Source organism: Geospiza fortis, unplaced genomic scaffold, assembly GCF_000277835.1.
Source record: "Geospiza fortis unplaced genomic scaffold, GeoFor_1.0 scaffold188, whole genome shotgun sequence".
Classification (NCBI taxonomy): domain Eukaryota; kingdom Metazoa; phylum Chordata; class Aves; order Passeriformes; family Thraupidae; genus Geospiza; species Geospiza fortis.
Genome location: NW_005054337.1, coordinates 1710431 through 1733467, shown reverse-complemented (window position 1 = coordinate 1733467; position 23037 = coordinate 1710431). Strand labels below are relative to the sequence as shown.

The 23037-nt window shown below is 50.7% G+C and overlaps 2 protein-coding genes across 2 annotated transcripts in view; one reads left to right on the top strand and one right to left on the bottom strand.

The window, feature by feature from the left end:
• Window positions 1–2337: 2337 nt before the first annotated feature.
• On the top strand, window positions 2338–14930 carry TCEA2 (transcription elongation factor A2). Its single transcript, XM_031058042.1, has 9 exons — window positions 2338–2396; window positions 3005–3110; window positions 4167–4257; window positions 9241–9374; window positions 10771–10827; window positions 11512–11666; window positions 12010–12156; window positions 13997–14068; window positions 14633–14930. The coding sequence occupies exons 1-9, from the start codon at window positions 2343–2345 to the stop codon at window positions 14639–14641; spliced, it is 825 nt and encodes a 274-aa protein (XP_030913902.1). The 5' UTR covers window positions 2338–2342; the 3' UTR covers window positions 14642–14930.
• A 2064-nt stretch (window positions 14931–16994) lies between these two features.
• The window catches only part of RGS19 (regulator of G protein signaling 19), a 7550-nt gene continuing 1507 nt past the window's right edge, over window positions 16995–23037 (bottom strand). Inside the window, exons 2-6 of the mRNA XM_005422167.2 lie at window positions 21928–22064; window positions 21650–21786; window positions 20175–20249; window positions 18935–19169; window positions 16995–18381 (exon numbers count right to left, since the gene is read on the bottom strand). Coding sequence (XP_005422224.1) covers window positions 18193–18381; window positions 18935–19169; window positions 20175–20249; window positions 21650–21750 — 600 coding nt within the window. The 5' untranslated portion in view covers window positions 21751–21786; window positions 21928–22064 and the 3' untranslated portion in view covers window positions 16995–18192. The remainder of the gene's footprint in view (window positions 18382–18934; window positions 19170–20174; window positions 20250–21649; window positions 21787–21927; window positions 22065–23037) is intronic.

Below are 23037 nucleotides of genomic sequence, written 5' to 3'. Positions count from 1 at the left end.
CGCGCCCGGGTGGGCGAGGGGAGCCCCCCCCTGCCCCGGGCTCTGGTCTGGCGGACGCTCCCCCTCCTCTCCGCAGGTTCCCCTCCTCGCTGCCGCGCTGGTGGACCCCCGCCTCTCCTTCGGTGCCCGTTGTCAGGAGCCTCCCTCCCCCCAGACCCCATTTTGGGAGCCTCTCTTCCAGTGCCGCCCCGGTCATTACATCGTGCTGGAGCAGACGCTCCCCCTTTTAAAGTGGGGTTCCCTCCCCCAGGCCCCGTCGCCCTCTCCTGTCCCCATCCTTTGCGGAGGTGTGGGATCCACCCACTGCCACTTATTGGGCGGGCAGCCCTATGTGCCCCCTTGGGTGCTGTGGCACTCTCCAGTCCCCATGCTGAGCCCCGCACCCCAGGCCTCCGGCATCCCCAGCCCGCATCTCAGCCCTCCGGGGCTCACCCTGTGCTGCCTGCCCGGTGTTCCCCTCCTGCAGAGCATCCCCAGCCCTGCTCCCCTGTCTCGCTGGGAACCCTTTGGAAGGGGAGTCCCCACCAGCACCGGCCTGGGGCTCTGGTTTGCCCTCCCCGGTGCTGATGGATTTGCTTCCTGCATCTCCATCCCACACCGGCACCACTGCTCACTGCCGTGGCCTCTGGAGTGTGCAGGGCTGGCCAAGCTGCTCTCTGCACTCGGGAGCCTCGCGGGGTGTGCTGTGACCCGTGTGACAGCCTGGGGGGAAAGGAGCCGCTGCTTTCCAGCTTGATGGGATATATCAGTGCTTGTAGGAGCAGTGTCATGCGAGTGCTAAGGCAGAAAGCTGACAAGGGTTTGTGATGGAGGTAGGCTGTACATCTGTGTTTGGGGTGGGGGACAGGGATTCTGGGCTGGGAAGGGCCGTGGGGAGTGGGAGATGATGGGCGAGGAGGGGAAGGGATTAGAGGAGTGTGGTACTCTGTGGTGGGATGCTGGGTGCTGTTATCACATGAACTTTTGGATGTTGGACTGACCTTGCCAGCTGTGGGTAGGGCGAGTGCTGTCTCTTCTGTCACTGTTGGAACAGCCCAGGGAAGTGTGTTTGGGCTAAAGCACAGCCTGTGATGTCTGTTCTCGCTGGTGGCAAGTTTTCAGCATCAGTGTTGAAATAGGAAAGGAGCAACTTAGCAGAATTTGCTTCCAACTTCATTGGGAAAGAGGCAGCTTGTTACAGGAGGGGTATGCAACATTTCCTCTTGGCTGGTGTTTGAGACAGTGCTGAACTGCAGCATGTTGTGTGTTGGCTAATCTTAGAACTCTTCCTGCAGGACAGTTTGCTGGAGTACCTGTTTGTTGCTCTAGTTTTTTCGTGGATCCTCATTTGCTGCCATTGTGGCAAATGGCTCCATTTGGAGTCAGACCGGGTCACTTTGGGTGTTCAGGGCTGGAGGAACAGGAAGGTGTGAAATTACCTGAGGTGGAGGTCAGTCGTTCTGGGTAGGGTAAATGTGTGTGGTTTATGCTGGTGTGAGTTGCTTGTGTGCACGCTGAAAGCTTTGACTCTGCTTTGATTTGAGCATCTGTTCTGTAGGGTGGATTGCAGCTGGATTGCTTCCTGGGATGAGTTGGAAGCAGCCCTTCTGCATAGGGAGGACGGGATGTGAGGACAGGGCTGGCTCCCCTACAGTGGTGGCTGTGCAGGCCTTGTGCTGCAACTGGGCTTGGAGTGGTCGGTGTTGTAAATGAGCTGCTAAATGTGAACACTGGAAGCCTTGTTTGAGGGAAGGGGGTTGGGAGGAAAGAGCCAGCTGAATGGACACAGGCTAGGCCAGGCTGGGATGTGCTAGAGGGAGACAAGTGATTTCCAATTCTCTGAGTGACTGCCAGTTTTAGGTATCTACAGATTTTTCCTGGTCCTGAGTTCTGGGATGTAGAGATGATGTAAGGAGACTTCACAGAACAAGTTTCAAGTGACCAACTCTTCAGCATCACAGCTTGCTGGCTTTGCTCCTGGTCTCTCTTTTCTCCTTGAGCAGCTACATGGAGTCACTGACAGTTGTAATTCAGAGTGTGTTTTTCAGGTGTTAAAAACATTCAGTGTGCCAGGTAAGAATAATAAACTAATGCTGCACTTGCACCATACACAAGCAAGGACCTGTAGCACTCCACTGGTCTTCTGTTTCGCCCATTCCAATGATTCAGGTTCCTTCAGGTTGCAGGATCTACTGTCTGTGTGGAACAGCACCCAGCAGTGCATTTGCTGATGTTTTAGGGAATGCTTGTTGGTGTTTTTCCCCTTGAATTCAACTTTCTGTGTCTATTCCCAAGCTGTTGAATTTATTTAATAAAAGCTGAGGCACTAATTCTCTTTCTCTTTTCCTCTCCAGGAAGGTGCAATGGATTTACTGAAAGAACTGAAAAGTATGCCTATGACTTTGGATTTACTGCAGGTGAGTTGCACAATTATGGTAAAAAGCTTAAGTGTACATCTGGATGAGTTCAAAATGTTGTCTAAATAAACTTAATAGATTTTCTCACACTTCTTACTTCATGCAAAGAATAAACATAAATCCAACAAAATAGTGCAGAAGTTGGGTTTTGGACTGGCAGTTAAAGAGCTCTGGGTCGCCATGTGTGTAACTGCTCAACTCCTGTTTGTAGGCTGCAAAAAGAGGAAAGACTGGATTAAAGTAGCAAACACAGAGGGCAGTCGTGGGAGAAGTTCTTTGTAATGTTGATATTTAGAACATTGGGGAGGAATGAGCAGAATTACAATTTGGAGATTGTGATGCATCTTGGAGTTTTCACTCTAAGCTTGAATGTCACAAGTGTGCAGGGAAGGGATTTGTGGGGATTGGATGTGTCTTCTGTTCAGTTGTGCAAGCTGGAGAGTGCCACCTCACTCTTCCAAAATGGTAAGGGTCACAGAATCATTCTGCCAGCCTTGGATACTCCTGTCTTGGTCATGGCTTTGACTTTGTTGTGATTATTTGAGATTTCAGTTAGTAGCTAATATTGAGTCTGTTCTGGAGTGGTTCACTGGGGTGTTTCCTTGCAGTCCACCCGCATTGGGATGTCGGTGAATGCACTGAGGAAGCAGAGCACAGATGAAGAAGTGATATCACTTGCCAAATCCCTCATCAAATCTTGGAAGAAACTTCTAGGTAAGGAAATCAGCATGTTCCTGTCAGATTCAGCTTGTGAACAAGCTGCCTTCAGTGGGAGGCTGAATTTTTTGGGAGAGCTTATCTCTTGATCTGAATAAACATTCTAGCAAATCAGCCTTTACAATTCCACCCTCTCTGTCTTTCGAGTTTTGTGTCCTATCATGCATCCCTCTAGATTTAGCTCCTCTTTAGCCAGCTCATCATTGGAAGAGCATTGAAAGCCTCAGGACTATTAACTTATACCTCATCACATAATAATTAGCAATGTTATTTGTGCTCTGAACCCTCTGCTCCCACTTGTGCTCTGCGTGGCATTAGCACCATGTGTGCTGTCAGGAGCTCAGGAAGGGAAGTGCTGGAATGGATTTGGGGTGGTGAGTTGGATCTTAGTTCACCATCTTGTAGATAAATTCACATGGACTATGTCCAGCTGGGGAGGCTTTCCCTGTTGTGGGCTCCCATTTCTTGCCAGGCTGGATGAGTGTTAAAAGAGCTCTTTTCCTGTCCTGCCTGGATTGTTACCTCCTCATTAGGTTGGGTGTGTATTGGCTAGACTCAGACAATTTACCTCTGGGTCAAACTTGTTCTACAGTGTCAAGAAGGTCCTCTCCAGGGTTGTGCTGTTGGCTTTCAGCAGCACTTGGGAATCAGAAGAAGTTCCACAAGGACCAGCCTGTACTGGCCCTTCAGCTGGTGTTGGCTGGAAATTCTGCTTTTAGTTGTGCTTGAGAGAACTTGATCTAATCACTGCTCAGCAGCTTCTGAAAGAAACTTTTGTGGAGAGGCTTGTCTTGTGAGGAGGCTTATCTCCCAGGCAGGGAAACTGATTGCTGTCTAGTTTGGTAAGGAAAGCTTTTGTTTGAATTAGTTTCTACTTGGAGGCAAGGAAAAGGTCTGTTGGGAAGCAGGAAGGCCATAAAGGAATTTTCTCCTGATTCTTTTTGGGAGAATAGTAACTTTAGGCCAACAGTGGGTAGTGTGAAAACACTGAGGATTATAGGCCAGGCTGTAGCATAAAGACCAGTTCTGAACTTATTCCTTTTTTGAACATAGATGCTTCTGAGGAAAAAAATGAGGACAAAAAGAAAAGCCTGTCTTTGCCAACATCTTCCTCCAGGGAGACTGGTAACTCAAGAGACCAAAGGTAATACTTTCCTTTTACCAAAGATGACACGGTTAGAGAATTTAAGTTTTCTTAAGGCATCTTACTTTAATTTTTATTTTTAAGTGTCTGAGTCAGGAATTTTGTATAGTCAAATTTCTGGTCAGAGATGCTGGAAGTGTTTCTTCTTCAGGGTTGATCTGAGTGATTACAGATTAACTGTAATGCAGAAATACACATCTAAAAATACAGTGGCTTTAGTGAGTTTTTAAATTTTATTCATATTTTATTTAATGTTTTTTACTCTTGCTTATGTATTGTTTTTTCTAGTAGTAGAACATTCCCCATTTCTTTTTTATGTTGCATTTTTATGCATTTTTGTTTATTTCTAAATTTAAACTCCTTAGAGTGAAGATTATTTTTGGCCTTTGCAGTGGATGGGATTGATTGATACATTACTAAAGTAAAAGGTCCATTTCTTTGTCCTTGACAAATGCCAGCAGAAGTCCCCTTTTCCCTGTGGCTGATGTCCCCCAGCTGGCAGGTCAGCTGCATGCTTGCTCCTTGCCATGCCTTGGATGCTGCATCCTGTTTCCACTGCCTGTGACTGCAGTTGTTGAGTGCAGAGAGTGATCAAAGGGGAGGGGAAAAATGGGATTTAAAGCTTTCTTCTAGAAATTTCTCCCAGCCTCAGATCCCAGGAGGGTGTGTGCTTCCTAGATTTGGCTCTTAAGTGATTTAGCCAATTTCCCAAGTTTGACAGAAGATTTAGAGTATTCAGGCTGTGGTCCTGCTGGCTTGCAGGATTTTCCATGTTTGCAGCCTTTGTTTGTCACTTTTTTGTCACTTCTTTGGTTTTGCTCAGCTCTCTCAAGGCTTGGCACTTCAGGGTGAGCCTTTGCAGCTCGATCCAGAGCTGCTGATGGAGAGAATGCTGCTGATGCTCCATGACTTTAAATTATTTGTATCTTTGGTTATTTCACTTCCATAAAATGGCAAAAAGGATTTGATAAGTAGTGCAATGAAAGGACTTGGGAGACTTCACAGCCAGGATGGAGTTCAGTGATGCAGTGCAGAGTGGGAGCCAGGGCTGTCCAGATCTGTGTGTATCTGTGGGATTTCACTCAGAACAGTATCTTGGCTGTAGGCACAGAGGCAAAACCCCTCCTTGCTGCCTCCTTGCTTTGTCACTTGTCTTGGGGTATGTGGGGTGGAGCTGTCTGTCTTGTGCTGGTGATGTTCCCTTGTGCTGCAGATACTGCAGTTTGATGGGTTTTTTAATCCTTGATGCTTTTTACATGTATTCAACCTCCATCTTCTGACTAGCCAAGCATCCCCTTGGCTGTGAAGGATGAGCAGAAGCCAATGGATTAGTGTAGCCTAGACCAGGAGCAGGGGCCAGCTTCTGGTGTTAGTCTGTTGAGCCAGGCTCTCTTCCAGAGACAGGAATGTTTTTTCTCCAGTCCTGCAAAATAAACTGATAATCTGCCTTAAAAAAATAATAATTTATTGGCAGAGGAGAGTCTCTGTTCTTTGAAGCAGAGACTGCAGTGGAGTCAGACTGGTTGCTCAGTCTGTGATAGCTGGTTCAGATGAGGCTGCTGTCAAGACACCAAAGAAATCAGTTTGTATTCAGATATTTCAGCCTCTTAGTCTGTTAGATTTTGGCTACGCCTTCCATTTTGGTCAGGGAAAAATATTTGACTAAGTCTTAGCCTGAAACTCATCTTGCTTTCTGGAGCACAGATGTAGAAATCCCTGTGTAGTGACTGGAGCTATCACTGCAAGACCTGAAGGCTCTGAGCCAGCCAGTGTGGAGCTGGCACCTGTGAATTTAGATACTGCATTACTCTAATCCAAAGCATATTCTGTTGTGCTGCAGAGTTTCAGACCCATAGTGTGGTACATCTTAATGGGCTGTGTCTAATGTTTCTGTCTCTGGCAGCATGAGGTTTTTCTTTTCCAGGATTCTCTAAACTGCCTTTATTAGGAGGTTTTGGATCTGTGGCCTGAATTTAGCTCTTCTGTGGCATTTTCTTCCAGTGCAGCCCTGAGATCTGTTTGCAGTCCCTGGCTGCTGCTTTGCCACCATTTTGTTCCAGCACAGCCTTGTTTTATGTATAAACTTTTGCTGCCTGGATAGATTTACAAGCTCTTTCTTATGTTTAACAGGAACAGTGTGAACCACAAGGATTTCCTGAAATAAGTCTTTTAGGTGTGTTTGAGCTCCATTTCCCAACAATTCTATTTATAAACTAACCTCTAAACCTTAATAAATAATTTTCTGTCTTTGGAATGGCTGAGAAGTCTGTTTCATCTAATTCTTGAGGGATCAGCTCTCATCTTAGTGCATGGTTGATGTGTGTGTGTGCAGGCAAATGTATCTTTCCTCATCAGCTAACAGAAGTGGGACTACCATGCATCTTGTTGAGCTTTTTTTCCATCCCCAAGGAATAAACATCTAAATGTTCAGTTGCAGTTAGAACCTTCCTGAAAATCAAATATTACTTCTGGAAATACAGGTTTGAAGAGCTGTGTTTGCGGACTCATTGTAGTGAAGGTCGATGTTCTGAGTTCACGCTGAGGTCGCTGAGGTCACTGAGTTCACACACAGCATTTTGCTCTGGGAAACCTTTGTTTGTTGATTGAAAAATGATACAAAATTTGAATCTGGAAGAGCTCTCAGGAAACTTCTCCTGCAGCCCCTTCTCAGAACAGCACAACCTCTGCCCAACCTATCCCTGACAGGCTTTTTTCAAGCTCTTTGACAGCCCTAGAAAACCTCAGGGCAAGGCATTTCCACAGCTGCCCTTGGCAGTATTTCCAATTCATAACTCACCTTTACAGTTTAAAACTTGCTCTCAATCAAAACCTGTCTTACAAAACCCATATCTACACCCTTCTGTGGATTTTTTCCTACCATCCTCCTTTGTAAGGAGTTTCAGGACTTGTCTCCTTTAAGTTTCTCTTGCCACAAACCACCCATATTCCTTCAGTCCTTCCTCTTACTGTAAGTATGCTTTGCCTTTGTCCTTTGGGAAGTCTAATTTTTCCAAACTGTTTTATGTAACATGAGAAGCTGTGATTTTTTAGATGGGTTGTTCCTGAATTATGGGTTATTCCTTAGTGTATGCTCTGGTATATATACCCCCATGAGTGGTGCCTGTGATTTGTGTGTAGCTTCTTAAGCACAAAAGTACCTGATGGCAGTTTCTACATTCCAGATGGGAGAAAATCATCATCTAATGGATTATTTACAGGCTAAGTTGTTTCTTCTTTTTGTAACACATGCAGTGTAAATCCTATTGAATGTTTTGAGCTGCTTGGACACAAATCTGTTTTTTAATAAGGTCCTGCAGTGCTGACCAGTAAAACCAGCTGGTAAAAAGGGGTTTTATTCAGCTACTGGTCAGTAAAACACAGTGAGCTGACAGTACAATCTCCCTCACAGAGTGCATCATCTCACTCATATAAGCAAGAAATCAAAGTTCTGCTTTGGTTTGATGTGAACCATTTGCTGAAGGTTCACTGATGGATGCTTCTGAAAAGGGCTTGGTGAGGTTCTGAACTGAGAAAATCTGGTAGCCCCAGTGATGATCTGTGGGATTTGAGCCAGACTGGATATGACCTTAGTCACAGGATAAGTCCCTAAAGTCGTCTGGCTCAGTTTGTGAGGCAGCAGATTCAGAAGGTTTCCAGCTTAGTGCTGTTTTTTTGTGGGCTGACTAATCTCTTCCAGGACAGTGTAGTGGAAGTGCTTGTTCACAACAAATTTATTTTTGATGGCAAATAACTGGCACTAGTGACCCAGCTTAACAAAATTTGTCAAGCCACTTGGATCTTCAAGGAGATATTGCTGGCATGCCATGGGTGAAATATTGAGGTTTCTTTTTTTCCCTTTCTGTCTCTTTGTTCAATAATGGTACCAGGCATTTTACAGCCAAATCACCAAAGCCAGAGCAATCTCTGCTGAAAAAAATTGCTGTTCTGCTGCCTAGATTTAGGGGGGAGAACAAAGCTCTAGAAAATCATCTGTGATTCATACTAACCCAGATCTTTTACCAGCAGTATTTGCAGGGCTGACTAACACCATGTGCAGTTGTTAGGCTTTCTGCATACACAACCAGCTGAGCTGCTCATTGAGGTTCCTTCTCTGCATGCAGACCCCGCAGCAGTGACTCAGCCTGCCCACATCATGTGCTGATTGTGCAGGCAGGTCTCCATCCTGCTCCCCTGGGAGGTGACCTGACTGAGTCAGCCACAGCAGGCAGGTGTTTGCATTCCCTTGCCTGTGCCCATGACTGTCTGCAGGTAGAAATGGAGTTATTTTTGAGAGCAAAGCAGTATTCTTAGTCCTGTGCTAGCCTGGCCCCTGTATGAGCTGTGTGTGGCTATGTAGGTTTGCTCTTCTGTGAGATGAGTAATCAGTGTCTTGCTCAGATTACAGGAAAAAGGAAGAACCTTTTATGTGCTGCACTTTGTTGTTGTTTTTTGTTAAATATCAAAGCCGAAGGAGCCATTTTCTTTCTTTTTCTTTGTTTTTCTTAGCACAGCTCCTTCTTCTGGAGCTTTCTGCTTGCTTTCTGCTGAGGGCAGTGATAGGCCTGGTGTCCTGCAAAGTTAAAGAGGAAAGAAGTACCATGAATCTGCACTGCACTGCCACACTGAGAGTGCTGATGGTCTCAGATGTCCTGAGTGTATTTGGGTTACTGGTGGTGTTCAACAGTGATGTTTTTGCTTGATGCCCAGTGGTGCAGCAGCTGATATGTGTTCAATAACACAAGATTGTTCATGGATCAAACCTCTGCTGGCAGCCAGCAGTGTCCACAGGAGAGCTCGTGTCTGGGCTGAGGGCGTTGGCTGCCGTGTTGTGCTCTCTGCTGGTTTGGGACAATGACTTTGCACTGTGTTCTGACTGGTTCTGTATTGTGATTAACAGGATGCTTGGCCACATACCTGCTGCTTCCTTCTCTGCTCTCAGTGGCGCAAACTGAGACATTCTGACAGGTGAAGTTTTTCTTTTAGCTCCAACAAAAGGCAGGAGCCTCCAAAGACTCCGACCACCCCCAAAATCACCACCTTCCCTCCGGCCCCCATCACGTGCGACGCTGTGCGCAACAAATGCAGGGAGATGCTGACAGCAGCTCTGCAGGCTGATGGTAAGTGCTGGGGGAAGCCCTGCATTGCCTCAAGTGCTTCACAGCTCCTGGACCATTCTCACAGAGACTCTCAGTGCCAGCTCAGCTTAGACATACTGTTCTAGAGCAGCCTTGTCAAAGGATTATTGCCAGCAGCTCAGTCTAGCCACTGGTCACCCCTTTGATGAACTGGCTGCTGTTGCAGCGTTTTCAGGGACCTGGCTGCAGCTGGAGGCATGACAATGTGTCAAGTAATGGCTGTTAAGAACATGGGGTTTGTCACACAGGGTTGCAACATGGGTGGTCTGTGTGTTTAATCAGGTGTGCAGGGATTTGCTTCACATTCTAGATCTTTTCTGATTGCTGTTAAGTGAGGCTGTCTTCCCTGTCACCCTTGGGGCACAAAGTGAAGCTGTAACTCAGTACATGGACTTTGTAGGAATGGTGCTCATGCCAGTCAGCATCTCCTGTCAGACTCTGCTGCCTTTGCAGACAGGAGCTCCCTAAATATTGTGGTCCTCTGGATCTGGGGTGGAACAGATCCCTCTTGCATTCAGACTGTGCCATCTCAAGTGAGAGGCAGGTACTCAGCATGTCTGGAAATTTGAGCATCTGGTTGTGTCCACATTGCAGATCCCTTTAAAAAATTGGGGTCTAAGCACTGCAGAGTCTTATTAATTTGGAGCCAAGGAATGTAGATGACAGATGGGGAAGTTCATGAGGTCTTTATTTCTAGCCTTCCTGTGCATGTATTTATTTGCTGCATTAAATGCTTTGCACAGCTCTTAGAAAAACCCTTTCCATATGAAATCTGGGAAAGAGGTCCCTTGAGCCTTTCCCTAAGCTCAGCTGTGCCCTACCTTCCTTCCTTTATGGTGTTTATCATACTGGCTTTCCAAATCCATGGCAGTTATGCACTCTGTGTAAAGCTGTTTAACTGGTGTATGGGAGAAGAGGGGAGGAGCAGACAGTCCTGAGGTGAGATGAGAAAGGAAGGCTTGATCCCAATGCTGCACACCTCCAGGCCCTCCCAGATGGCTGGTCTGAGTAGAGTTACATATTGAGGTGAATATCTGATGAAACTCAATTCCTGCCTATATACATTTGATTTCAATTGTATGAAAAATATATTGGAAAACGAATAAGTTCTTGGGCCAAGGCTGTTGTTAGCTCTGTCTCATGCAGTCCATGTCCTAGAGAGGCACAGGGCACAGACTGGCTAGATTAATCTATTTTCATCACTGCCCTTTTCCAAAGGGTCAGAGAGTAGCAAGAGCAAAGGCCAAGATGCCATTTGATGGGAAGAGCATGTAAATCAAACCAGCAAACTTTCCAGATGTGTAGCTCAGAAATACTGAGCCTGGGGAGCCCTGGCTTGGTTGGAAGGCACTGAGCTCCTGTTTGTGCTGTCTTACAGACGACTACATCGCCATCGGTGCTGACTGCGAGCACATAGCAGCCCAGATTGAAGAGTATATCCTTGCTGTACTGTGCTTCCTGCATGCCTCCAGCAGTGAAATCCATGTGCTCAAAGGAAAAACAGGACTCTCTGTGCATAAATGTTCTGCTGCAGCTTGTCAGGGTTCTGGGTCTACTAAGGAACTACCAGTGTGGAGTTGGAGCTCAGAGACTGTAATGCCTTGTTTGTCCTTCCCATCAGAATGTTGTTTCCTGCTTTTGATTCTGCTTCCAAATACATGCAACTTCCTTGTGCTCCCTGTTGAGGAGAGTGTGCTGATCTAGACAAAAGCAATGGAAAGGATGGAGCAGTGAGGATCAAGTTCCATGGTGATGTGAGATAAGCCTTATGAGAGGAGTTTGCTTGGTTTAGGAGCTAGGAGCTGTGGGGTTGGAGGTGCAGCTAGGCTCTCTCTCAGTGGAAGGGTTTGTGGCTGCCTTGCTGAGAGAAAGGGGAGGTTGTAGAACCTAAGCATAGCTGAATATTTCCAGCACAGTGAAAAAGCCCAAGCTGGAAGCCCCTGGAGTTTGGGATTGTATAAACCTGCTCTCAAATCCACCACTGACCCTCCGCAGCAGATGCTGCTTTTGTGTCCCAACACCTCCATCCTGGCAGTGGGTGACAATCCCTGCTCTTTGTGGGTGGCTGGGAAGTGCTTGATGCCTCTGGGTTGGTTGCAGGCTCCTTGACTGCCCTCACGCATCTACCAGGACGTCAAGAACACCGACATGAAATACAAAAACCGCGTGAGGAGCCGCATCTCCAACCTGAAGGACTCCAAAAATCCTGAGCTGAAAAAGAATGTGCTCTGTGGGGCCATCACCCCCGAGCAGATCGCAGTGATGACCTCGGAGGTGAGGGAGCCTGGGGAGCAGGGTTTGCTTCTCACAGGGGATGTCCTGAAGCTTAGCTGGGCTGCTGTAAGGGTTGCAGTTTTCTCACTAGCTGCCTCCAGAGTGCATGGAGTGAGCTTGCAGTGGGGTTTGCAGTGTGGAGAGTGGTTTGTTGGGCCTTCACATCATCCCAGGGCCCTGGGTATGAACCAGAAACCAGAACTGGAACAGGCTTTCTGTGTTAATGCCCATCTGTCAGGCTGCCTTGTCCTGTTGGCTGTTTCCACTGTAGTGGGTGTGGTGGTAAAACTGGGCAGATGTGATTTTATTGCCTTTTTTTTTCTTTTTTTTTTCCTTCTGAAAGGAAATGGCTAGTAATGAGCTGAAAGAGATCAGGAAAGCCATGACAAAAGAAGCAATCCGGGAGCATCAGATGGCCAAGACAGGAGGGACACAGACTGACCTCTTCACCTGTGGGAAATGCAAGAAGAAGAACTGCACCTACACCCAGGTTGGTTTTCCTGCTCCTTTCTTGGCCTCTGCCCAGGCCATGATCTGTCATGGTCATGAGCTTGCACTGCTCCATGACGGGCCCTGCAGCACAGCACAGATTTTGCTACTGGTGGACAGAAAACACTCATGGCTGTCTAAAATGTACTTCTGCACATGCTTCTGTGAGCTTGTGTAACTTTTTGGCTCACTTGGACGAGAGCAAGAGTTGTGCAGCACTGAGGAAGCTTTCAGAAGTTCAGCAGTGCTCTACACTGAAAGCAGGTGCAGGGAATGCTGGGATTCAGACAAGAAAGGAGTGGGTAGTGTAGAGAAGAGGCTGCAGAAACTGACTCAGACATGTTGATGGTATTAAAAGTACAAATTAAGAATATAGATTACCTGCAGGTGGATGAGTCCCAACTTATTTAAAATCAAATAGCATGAAATGAGTGAAACAAAATGAATAAACGAAGCTGTGATGTGAGCAGACAGAGGATGTTTCTTCCCCGTGGCCAGCTGTTGGAAGCCTTGTGCATTACCAGTGCTTTTTAGCTCCCATGTTTGTGCCAGGCATCTGGAGATAAATGTGCCTTTGCTGTGAGTCAGTGGTTTAGAATGTGCAGATACCCAAAAATGCACCAGCAGCCACCAGATTGCTGCTGAGTGACTGCGCACAAACTGCGTGTGCAAGTGCCGGCTGAGACTCCTGCATCTGCTTGAACTTGACATATAAACACATGGAAAGAGAAGGAGATCCAGGAATCCGACCAGGGAGTTTCCTTTGGCTTAGCAGCAGCCTTGCATCCCACAGGCTGGCTCAGGCGAGGGGCCTCGCTCTGCCAGTGCTCCCAGTAAGCATTCCTGGGCTGTCCCAGCACATGGCACTGTCTCCACCTGGAGTGGACTGGAGTTTGACTGCCTGGAATTTGAGCAGGAGACAGCAGTGTCCTCGAAATAGCAATATCAGGAGGCTTTCTGTACTTTGATTTGTTTTCTAGTGAAATCACTAGTGGATGATGAGATGTAAGTCTCAAGTAAATGAACTGGCTTTTATGAACATGTTGGAAGCAGACAATAAAGGGGGAGAATTACAGAATTTAGCTATCCAGCATTCTTGCAAAAATGGTTAATTTGCATCATGAAAATACTGTGACTCTTGCACCTTGGGTAATTACACATGTAGATCACCATAATCACCCCTCGGCATAGTTCTGCCTGACTGGTGTGGGGAGTTCCAGTGTTTTCAGTCTAGATCTGCCTTGTGGTATTCAAATGCCACGAAAATCTGGTTTTTAGTAAAGTATGTGTTTCTGGCAAGAGCCAGTCAGAGGCAGCAATCACATCTGGGTTAAATATCAGAGTTCCTTAATGGCTCAAATACAAACCAGACTGGAACTGTGCAGAACCTGGTAACCCGGAGTGTTTTCCTGTGAGGCCAGGATGTTGGACTGCTCTGTAAATGGGAATGGTTTGAGTGCTTTTTTAATGCTTTTGTGCTTGGGACTGAGGAGTTTGTCGTGGCAGTGCTGGCCACATCCCTTCCTGGGGGACAGTTTGGGGAGGGATTGGCTGTGGGCATGTCCACTTCCAGAGTCACGTGCAAGAAATGGACAGCAGAATGGGTGAGGACAGAAATATGCTGTCCCAAAATTTGTCACTGAGGTAATGTCAGGCTGAAGGGGGTCATGATGTGTGTATGTGTGTAAGACAACCACCAGACTGATTTTACTGGGAAGCTCCTTTTGCCATCCCAAACCTCAGTCTCTCATTGATTTTGTGAGCCCAGCACCAAGCCCTGGAGGCCAGAGGGACAGGGCCATGTGTGATGCTCAGCTCTCACCTCCCTTCTGTCCCCCCAGGTGCAGACCCGCAGCTCCGATGAGCCCATGACCACCTTCGTCGTGTGCAATGAGTGTGGGAATCGCTGGAAGGTAGCACACCAAGGGCTATTATTGGCACTGAGGGGTGGTGGGGGGCTGCTCTCACCATGCTGCAGGCACTTGGCTGCTGCTCAGAGGTGCTTGCCAAACTCTCACTGGCTATAGAGAGTGATCTTTCCTCTCAGCACAGAGGCGAGAGCTCCTGGGTTCATCCCTGCAGACCAGCTGGGGTCAAGTCTCACTTCCACATTCCCTGCTCTCTTCTCATGTCCCTTCTTCCACAACCAGCTTCACAGTGCTTTCCATGCTGCCTCTGCCCTCTGAGAGTAGTGGTGATGATGTTCAGGATTTCAGAACAGCTCTTTCATGCTGTGCATAGAGCTCAGGGGTAAGCAGAAATCTCCTGGTCAGTGGTGAGCAGAAATGATGCCACTACAAAGTGCCAAAGAGCCACAGCAAGAAATACACATGGGAGCTCCCTTTGGCCTCTGCTTCTGAGAACCCCCAAGCCCTTGCCAGCTTCTGAAACAAGCCCACACCTGGATCCTTACCTTTTTCTGCAGCTCCCCTTGGCAGTGAGGTTTCTAATTGGGGTTTAACTCCCTTCTCTTGCAGTTCTGCTGACATGTGCCAAGGCCCGGAGCGGCAGCCAAACGCAGACCCGAGCGCAGCCTCCACACGCCGGCTCCCATGGCAGTTGTGTTTTGTGTCCCAGTGAGTTTGCATTGTCACACGCTGAGAGCAGCAGCAGGGAGGCCTGGGCCTCGCAGAGAGCCACAGCCATGGGCTGACAGGTTGGCAGGAGAGCTCACTAAACACACCCAGTCATTACTTTCTCATCTAAGCGAGTACGGTCACTTTCTCTTCAAAACTAATATTAAACATTTTTGTCAGTTTCTGACTTCTATTTCAACTGTGTGTGAAGCACTTTGTTTTTCCAGCATGGGAACTTGACAGGCAGTCCATGTCCAGGTGGATAAGGACTGAATAATGCCTGGAGCAGCAGAAAGTGAGATGTGACTTGCAGGCACACCCTTGGTGTGTGAAGGCTTGTTTCTGTCACCTCATGGAATCTCAACCACTGGGCCATGGCCTGAGGCAGCTGGGTGGGCAGTACTGTTGACAGGAAACAGCTTTTGGGGCAGAGATCAGATGTTGCTTTCTATCTTGGCAGCATTCACTGGATTTTGCACTGATTCCTTGTCATCTGGAGCTTTTAAATGCCAACAACACTGGCTGCTGCAAAGATCAGAATGTACTGCCCAGGTTGTAACAGACTGAAAGCAGGGTGACACCAGCCACAGTAAATCCCACCCCAAACTGTTCAAAGTGAGTCCCAGGCACTTTCCTGTTTGTGCTCTGCTTGTAGCTTGACAGATGAGAAACAGCCTGGAGTTTCAGAGGGGCTTGCTGGACAGGCTCAGAAGGAGGGAAAATGCTGCAAATACAGGAATTTTTCCAGAGGCTTGGATCTGGACAAGGTAAGGGCTAGAGGGATGGGTGGGAGCTGTTGGCAGTTAGCTGGAGAAGTGGTGGAGGTTTGAAGTGAGCTCAGAGCTGGTGCTTGGAAGGGGTCAGATAAGGAAAGGATCCTGTAGCAAAGCCAGCCCCAGGTGCCACAGCTGCAGATGTGACCCTGTGAAGGAGAGATACAGAATCAGGCTCTTTCTGGGAGCTAACTAAAACCTGGTGGGGAAATTCCATCTGAGCTCACAACAGCTTTCAGCCAGACTTAAAATCCCTCTTCTTTCCTTTTCATAGCCTTTAGCTGGGGTGATGCAGCATTTGGGGGACCCCAGCAAGCTCTGTGGGTCTGAGGCTGCCCAGGAGCACTGCTGTGCCCTCCAGCTCTTGTGCTGACGGGCAGGGCAGGAGCATTTGCAGTCACATCTCTCATGGCATCGCTTCCCTCTTCCAGAGCAAAAAACAAGTATTTCCACTGGCTTCCCAGCATGCCAGACAGCAGACATTGAGCAGAGACCTCGGAGATGTTTGGAGAGGAGTAAGCAGCCACATGAAAGCAGCGGAAAACGTGCTCCCAGCCCCTTTGAGGGCTGTGCTGCTCCGGAGGCAGGGAACCCACCAGCATCCTTCGCTCAGGGCTTTCACTTTACAGGGTGCAGCCAAGTCTCCCAAGAAGGAAAATATTCAAAGATGCTGACAACTCCTTTAAGCCTCACGAGTCTTGTGGTGAATGGGATTATTCAAGCCAGGCTTGGGAGGGAGCAGTGTCCTCGCAGTGATGCTGAAAAAGCTTCAGGATCTAAAACCCACGCTGGCCACAGCACTGGCTCATGTGCTGGGAAAGGGAGCCAGCTCTTTACCAGTGCCTCTTGCCTTTCTTCTTGTGTTCCCGTGAGGAGCGGAGCTGAGCTTGTGTACAGCCTTCTGACAATCCTGAATTAGGTACCAAGAGTCCCAGGCAGGAGTTTGGGAAAACTACCATGTCATTTTACAGTTCTATTTTCCAGGAGAGTCAGGGAGGGGAAGCACACTGGGTAAAAAGGTGTTTCAGAAGTAAAGATTTGCTTGTAAGGTGTTTAAAAGGGAGTGGGAGCAAGAGAAAAACTAGATTATCTCGTGGCAGTGGGGTCTTCCCTGTGCTGAGACCTCTGTGGTGTGTGGAGGGATTCTGAGCCCCAGCCATGCTCTTGAACAGCTTCAGGGATGTTCAACCTCCAACCCTCAGGCTGGGGCCACATTTGAGAGTATTTCCCTTACAGAATGAACCCAGAACTAAAACTTCCCCTGTGCAGGGTGGGGATGCTGTAAGGTTGCAGACTGGGGAAAAACCTGCCAATAATAACAATACCGACATTCCTAATAAACCATTGCTGGTCTCTCTCAAAAATACATTTTCTTGAACTGTATTTCCAACTTGGCAAAGAAAACTAAATTTACTGACATGAATTTCCACACAGTCATTTCATGAGGAAGGAAGGAAACAAAAACAAAAAGAAAAAGCTGAAAGAATTGGTTTGTTTAAAAAATATGTTCAATAAAAAGCATTTTTTTCTTTTGGAAGGGCTGAAGAGAGGAGGGGAAGGGATGGATAAATAAGAAACTGCTGTGGTGGATCAGGAGAAGCAAAGACTGGCAGCAAAACCCCTGTGTTGGCTTTGTTTCAGTGTGAAGGGCAGGGACAGACATGTTTTAATCCTGCATACTGAGCCTTCAGTAAATCATTCCTTGTGCTGTGCGAAAACATGGGAATTTTGTATCCTCCCTGTGACACTTCCATCCTGCATGGAACCCAGGTCCCTGTTCAGTGAGGGACCAGGGCAGACCCCTGGGCTTCTCTCTGCTGGCTCAGCAGGTCTGGGCCAGCTGGGAGCTCTCATGCAGGCATCCTGGTGCCTGTGGGTTCTGCAGGAGGGCAAACAACACCTTGCACAGGTGTTTTCCCCCTCTCTGAGGTCCATGAACCAAGGATGGAGGATGCTCTGGGTTTGGGGTGACAGTGTGTGGTGTCCTGGGGCTGAAGCAGTGCTGATGTGTCACGGGGAGCTGTAAGACATCTCCTGCTCACCCCCCAGCACATCCCCATGGTCCCTTATGGCACCTCAGAGCTCTGCCCTCTGCCCACCAGGAATACAAACAGCCTCTAGCACCACCCCCCTGCCCTTTGGGCCGTCTCAAACAGCTGGAACCAGGTAAACCTGACAAGTTTTTATATGTACAGAGATGCTCGTCAACCCCCCTCCCGCTCCTCAAGTCCCCCAGTAAAAGCCAACCAAAGGAGCATTTAAAATTAAAAAAACCAACCCAAACCAACAACAGTCAACCCCCCCCCGCCTCAAAAAACCCCCAACCCAGTCCCCAACTGGGTCTCAGGTGGCAAATGGGGACGTGCCATGTCCCCAGGTGTGGAGATGGGATAAAGTGACCTCTTCCAAACAGGGTATGGGGGGAGCCAGGCCCTGGGCACTGTCCTGTGCTCCCCCAGCTCGCTCTGGCCAGCACTGGGGACAGGGCAGAGAATCAGTAGTATGAACTGGCCCAGGCTGTGTCCTGGGGACAGTCCTGGAGTGTGGCCCAGACACCGGGGTGACAGTTCATAGGTAAAAAGCTAAAAACTTGGTGAGGTCTGGCAAGGAGGGCGGCAGAGGGGAGGAGGCACCGACCGCCCCTGGCCACCATGTCCCCACTGGTGTCCCCACGGCTAGTGGGTGCCCTTAGGACTCTGAGGAGGAGTGGGAGATGGTCTGGAGCAGCGATTTGTAAATGGCAGAGTTCAGGAAGCGGGGATAGGAGTCTCTGTGCATCAGCGTGTAGATCTGGAGCTGTGCGTCGTCAAAGGTGTGCGAGGACGGCTCCTGCATCTTCCGGTTGATGACCTCCCTCACCCGCGAGTCCAGGCTCACCTGGGGGGCACGGAGAGAAAGCGGGGGCTGGGGGACACCCAAGGACAAGCCCCCGGCCCAGCATCCATCCCCACACCCCCTCTCAAGGGAAATTGGGGAACAATGCAGCACCAGATGTAGGGAGAGCACAGTGTGCTCCATCCCAGAAGATCCTGTCACTGGAGCTCTGGTGGCTGGGGAGGGTTGCAGGGAGGACTGTGGAGCTCTCTGGGTCCCCTCTGTGTCCCCCAGCTGGGCACAGGGAGGTGCGTTGGGGTGGTCCCGCCCTGGGTACCCCACTCCAGGGATGCTGTAAGCCGGGATGCAGCATTCTCTCGGCCCGCTGGTGCCCTCGTGAGGTCTCGGCCCCGCAGCACAACCTGGCCCGCGATCCCACTGCCAGCAGCGTCCCGGGGGTTTTGGGGGGCTGGATATCCCCCTCCCACCGCCGTCACCCTGCCAAACTCATCCCCAAACTGTCACAGGGCTCTGGCAGCAGCTGGAACCGAGCCCTCTCCCTAAGAGCCCTCCCCATTTTAGCCTGAGCCCTCCCCTCAAAGGCTCTGCCTCCTACCTCCTTGGGAGAGAGGATGGAGATGTAATCCTCGTAGATCATCCTGGCCTTCTCGTCTATGGTGTGCTTGTTGCACTCGGTTTTGAGCTCCTCACATGCCAGCCAGAAGAGCATGTTCTCCTCGCTGTACTCAGTCCGCAAAAACTCCCGGAAGACGTTGCGCCCCGCCGGGCTCTTCATCAGCTTGTCAAAGGACTGTGCCCAGCCCTGCACCTCCTCCGGCGTGGGTTTGGCACTGACAGGTCCATGGCAAGGCAAGGGGAAGGTGTTACAGCCAGCCAGGGATCCCACTGTGTCCCTCCTGCTCATCCCTGGTCCCACCCCAGAGGAACTGCGCCCAACCACATCCCCCATGCTCATGAGGAGATGTTCCTGCTCAGGCTCTGCTGGTGTGGAGCTCTCAGAGGTCACTTCTGGGGTCTGTCCTGGCTCTGCTCAGCCAGGCTGGAGCATGGCCTTGCTTTAGGCTGGATTTCCCAAACTGGGATGTATTTTGGTGCTGGCTCTGCACAAATCCCACCAGGAGGAAAAGCCCTTTGGTGGAGAGGCAGCTCTGAGCCAAGACTGACATGAGTCCATCACCCCTCTCAGCTGGGGAGGGAGAGAAGGGGGTGGAAAGGGAAGGAGGGAGGCTGTTTCCCAGCAAATGCTCAGCACCTGCTCAAGCAGGCCAGGTACACTCATTATCCATGGCTAATTAGCACATCTAACCCCAGCCCAGCTGTTCCATGCACAGCACATGAGCCCCCATGGCTGGGTGTGTCACACCTGTCACTCAGGGAATGGGTGCTTGGTGCCCAGCATTCCTGGAGTGGGGTGCTGGCCCATCCTGCTCCTCCCTGAGTGGATGTGGATACTGCTGCTGCTTCCACTTCAGTGCTGAAACCCCCTGGGAATGGCCTGTCCCCTCCTCTCCCTGTGGCTGCAGGATGCTCTTGGCAGTGGGTCTAAATGGCAGAGTGAGGTCCAAAATCTGCTGAGGTTCTTCCATGCCTCAGTTTCCCTTTGCAATGGGCCTGAGGGCAGAACCACAGTAAGATTCAGCCTGTGGCTCCACATTCCCTGTTTCTTGGTGAGAACTGGGGATGAGCTGGACACATCACCAGGAACCCCTGAGCCCTGGTGTGTACCCCGAGGGCAGAACACAGTCCTGGCTGCCATGGAGGGCGGCAGAGGGGACAGTGCCATTCTGTGCCATGCTGTGCTTGTCCCCAGCCCACTGCACTGGCCCTCCACTCACCACGCTTCACAGTTTGGGATGTTCTCCAGTTTGGTCTCGCGGGATGCCCTCCATGCTCGCTCTCGGTCCTCGTTCCTAACGGGGAGACAGAAAGGTAGTCAGGGGCATTGGGGACACATGCAGACCCCACCTTGACCCCTGAATCTCCTCCGTGGACACCAGCACCCCCAGCCTTGCCTTCCTCTCACCCACTGTCCTGGCGGCACCCTGGTTCCCCCATGCTGGCACCATGTGAGCGTGTCCCTGTGCTGTCCCTGTGCTCAGGGGCTGCTGTGGCTCTGGTCCTGCTCCACCACTCGGGCTGTGTGCCAGGGCCATGTGCCAGGGCCACGTGCCAGGGCTGAGCTGAGCCGGAGTGGCCACAGCAGCCGGCAGAGGTCAGTGCTGGACCAGCCCAAGGCGAAGCTGATGTGTTCACAACAATTGTGAGCTGCAGTGTCGCGAATAATCACCAAGAAATAAACAAGTGTTTATTGGTGATGTGCCAGCACTGGTCCGGCCCGGAGGCAGAGAGTGGGATAGAGGTGCTGGGGCTTGGGGATATGGTGTTCCCTGTCCCTGTGTCCCCTTGTCCCCGGGGGTGCTGGTGGCACAAGTGGAGAGCAGCCATCAGCCAACTTCCCCTGGGCCCGTGAATTCCGGTGCCCAGCACTGACCGCAGCCCTTCCTGCTTGCGACACTGTCCTCGCTGCTCACACAGGACTGGCTGTGCAAACCTCTGCCCCAGCGTGGGCAGCTGGGGTGGGCAAAGCTCTGGGCATGTCCCTGCCTGTGCCACCCCCAGGGCTCACTGCCTGCCAGGCCTGAGCCCCACTCAGCAACCAGCACTGCTTGCTCCAGGAACAGGATACAGGAGGGATAGCTGTCCCATCTCTGGGATTTCTGCTCCCTCTCTGCTCACAGGCTCTTGTAGAAATGAAGGAGACACACAGTGAATGCCACCAAGCCTAGGGCAGTGTCTAGGAGGGAGATGCATGGGGCTCAGCTCCAGGGTTTTTTATTCCTCCAAGCCCGCTGCTCTTGGTGGCTGTAAAGACCAAAGCTGCTGCAAAGCTGGAGTCATCAGCAATCTCTGAATGAGCAGATGCTAAGGAGGAAGAGCAGATGGGCTCTCCAAAATCTGGGCTATCCAGAGAATAAGGAGCTGGAGATCCTCAGGAAGGACAGGAGATGCAGGTGGAGGCAAGCAGCTGCTTCCATCCTTGGCTTTGGGCAGTGTTGGGAGGGCAGGGCTGGACTCTGTGCCCACTGCTGCAAGGCAGAGCTTCCCAGAGGGCTCATATGGATGGGGCCATCCTTCCCTGCAGACCATCAGGGCAGCACTGGGGAGTCCCTCCATGTATTCCAAGAGATTTGTCTCACGAACAGGAATCACAGGGCACCCAGCACTCTATGACCTGCCCTGCCCACGGGATGGCGAGGTGGGTGATGCTCAGTGGGCCTGCAGGAGCCAGGCAGGGGGCAGTGGGACGTACCAGGAGCAGCTGCAGCAGCAGCACCAGCAGAAGCAGCAGGAGTTGGGGTGGTGGTTGCTGGCGGGTTGCACCGTGGTCGGAGAGGTCTCATGCCGGGACATCGGAAGGAGTGACTCTGTGGACGCGGGTCCTGCGTACTGAAAGGTGCAGAGGGTCAGGGAGCTGCCAGTGATCAACCCCCACCTGTGCGAGCACACAGCAACAGAGGAGCAGCCCCCGTGCAGTGACTTGCTGTAATTTAGTTCTGGCTCCTGCCTGCCACCCCGGTCACGCCTCACCTGTGTCCCAGCCTCATACACGGTGGACGGCGTTGGGTCGTGTTTCAGGGGCTGTTCTGCCGCTCTCCGCTCCTCCCAGCCCGCGGGTGAGCTCTGAGACCCCCTGGCTACTGTCCCTGCCGCCTCCTGGCTGGAGCCTGTGGGGAGGGAGAGGAGTGGGACCATGTTACTGCCCAGAACCCCCGGCCTGGAGCGGCTCCGGGGGCAGCTCTGTGCTGGGGAAAGCCCTGGGCAGGTGGCAAGCAAGGACAGGGCAGCAGGCAGAAAGTGCAAGAAAAGGAAGTGAGAAGGAAAGTAGAAGAGGAAATGCATTGGGACATGCTCTGTCAGCCCCCTGCTTTGCCTGGGATCCCATCCCACACTTTGGGGATGCTGTGGGGCTCACTGCAGGCAGCAGTGGGGCTTGGCAGGGTGAGGGGCTCAGTGCTGGCCCTGCACACCCCTGGCCATGCTCTGTGCCACAAGGAAGAGTGGCTGAAATCCCTGGTGTCTTCAGGCATGGCATGGGGAAGTCAGATCTGCTGCACAGCATCACATGAGTGGAGGGAAACAGGGTGGTGGTGGTGAGTTTTCACAGCTCCTGGTACTAAACCAAACCTTGTCCAGGCCACCTGCCTGTCCCTGCCTGCACCACTAGCTCAGCCTGGAGCAGGGATGCTCCTGGGAAGGAGAGATGCTGGGCTCAGCATGGGCAGAGGTTATGTCAGGCCACAGCTGGCTCTACCTCCCTGGGCCTTGCCAAGGGTGATGGGCAGCAATCCTGGTCCTTCCCCTGCCAGAAGGAAGGAATGGGAGCAGAGGCAGCAGGCAGGGAGAGCCCCTGGAGATCTCAGCCTCAGCATCCCCGCCTTGAGCAGCCCCAGGCCTCGTCTGAGTCTTGCTGCCACTCAGCAAGGTGACAGAGCAAGGCTGTGGGATGCAGCTGGGGACACAGCTGTCCCCAGAGCCCTCCATGAGCCCTGGGGTAGAGCCCCCCTGTTCCCAGCACAGCCATCACCCAGCAGTGCTTTCCTGGGTCCTCACAAACCCTCCCGCAGTCCCAGTGTTCCCACAGGAACGAAAAAGGAGAGAGTCTGTGTTTCACTGCCCATTGTCCCTATTTATAGCCCC

Excerpts from the sequence above, each read along its gene's own strand:
- TCEA2 (XM_031058042.1), top strand. The coding sequence starts at position 2,343 with ATGGATTTACTGAAAGAACTGAAAAGTATGCCTATGACTTTGGATTTA. Across the intron at positions 2,397-3,004 it reads TGACTTTGGATTTACTGCAG|TCCACCCGCATTGGGATGTC; the intron begins GTGAGTTGCACA and ends GTTTCCTTGCAG. Across the intron at positions 12,157-13,996 it reads AGAACTGCACCTACACCCAG|GTGCAGACCCGCAGCTCCGA; the intron begins GTTGGTTTTCCT and ends CTGTCCCCCCAG.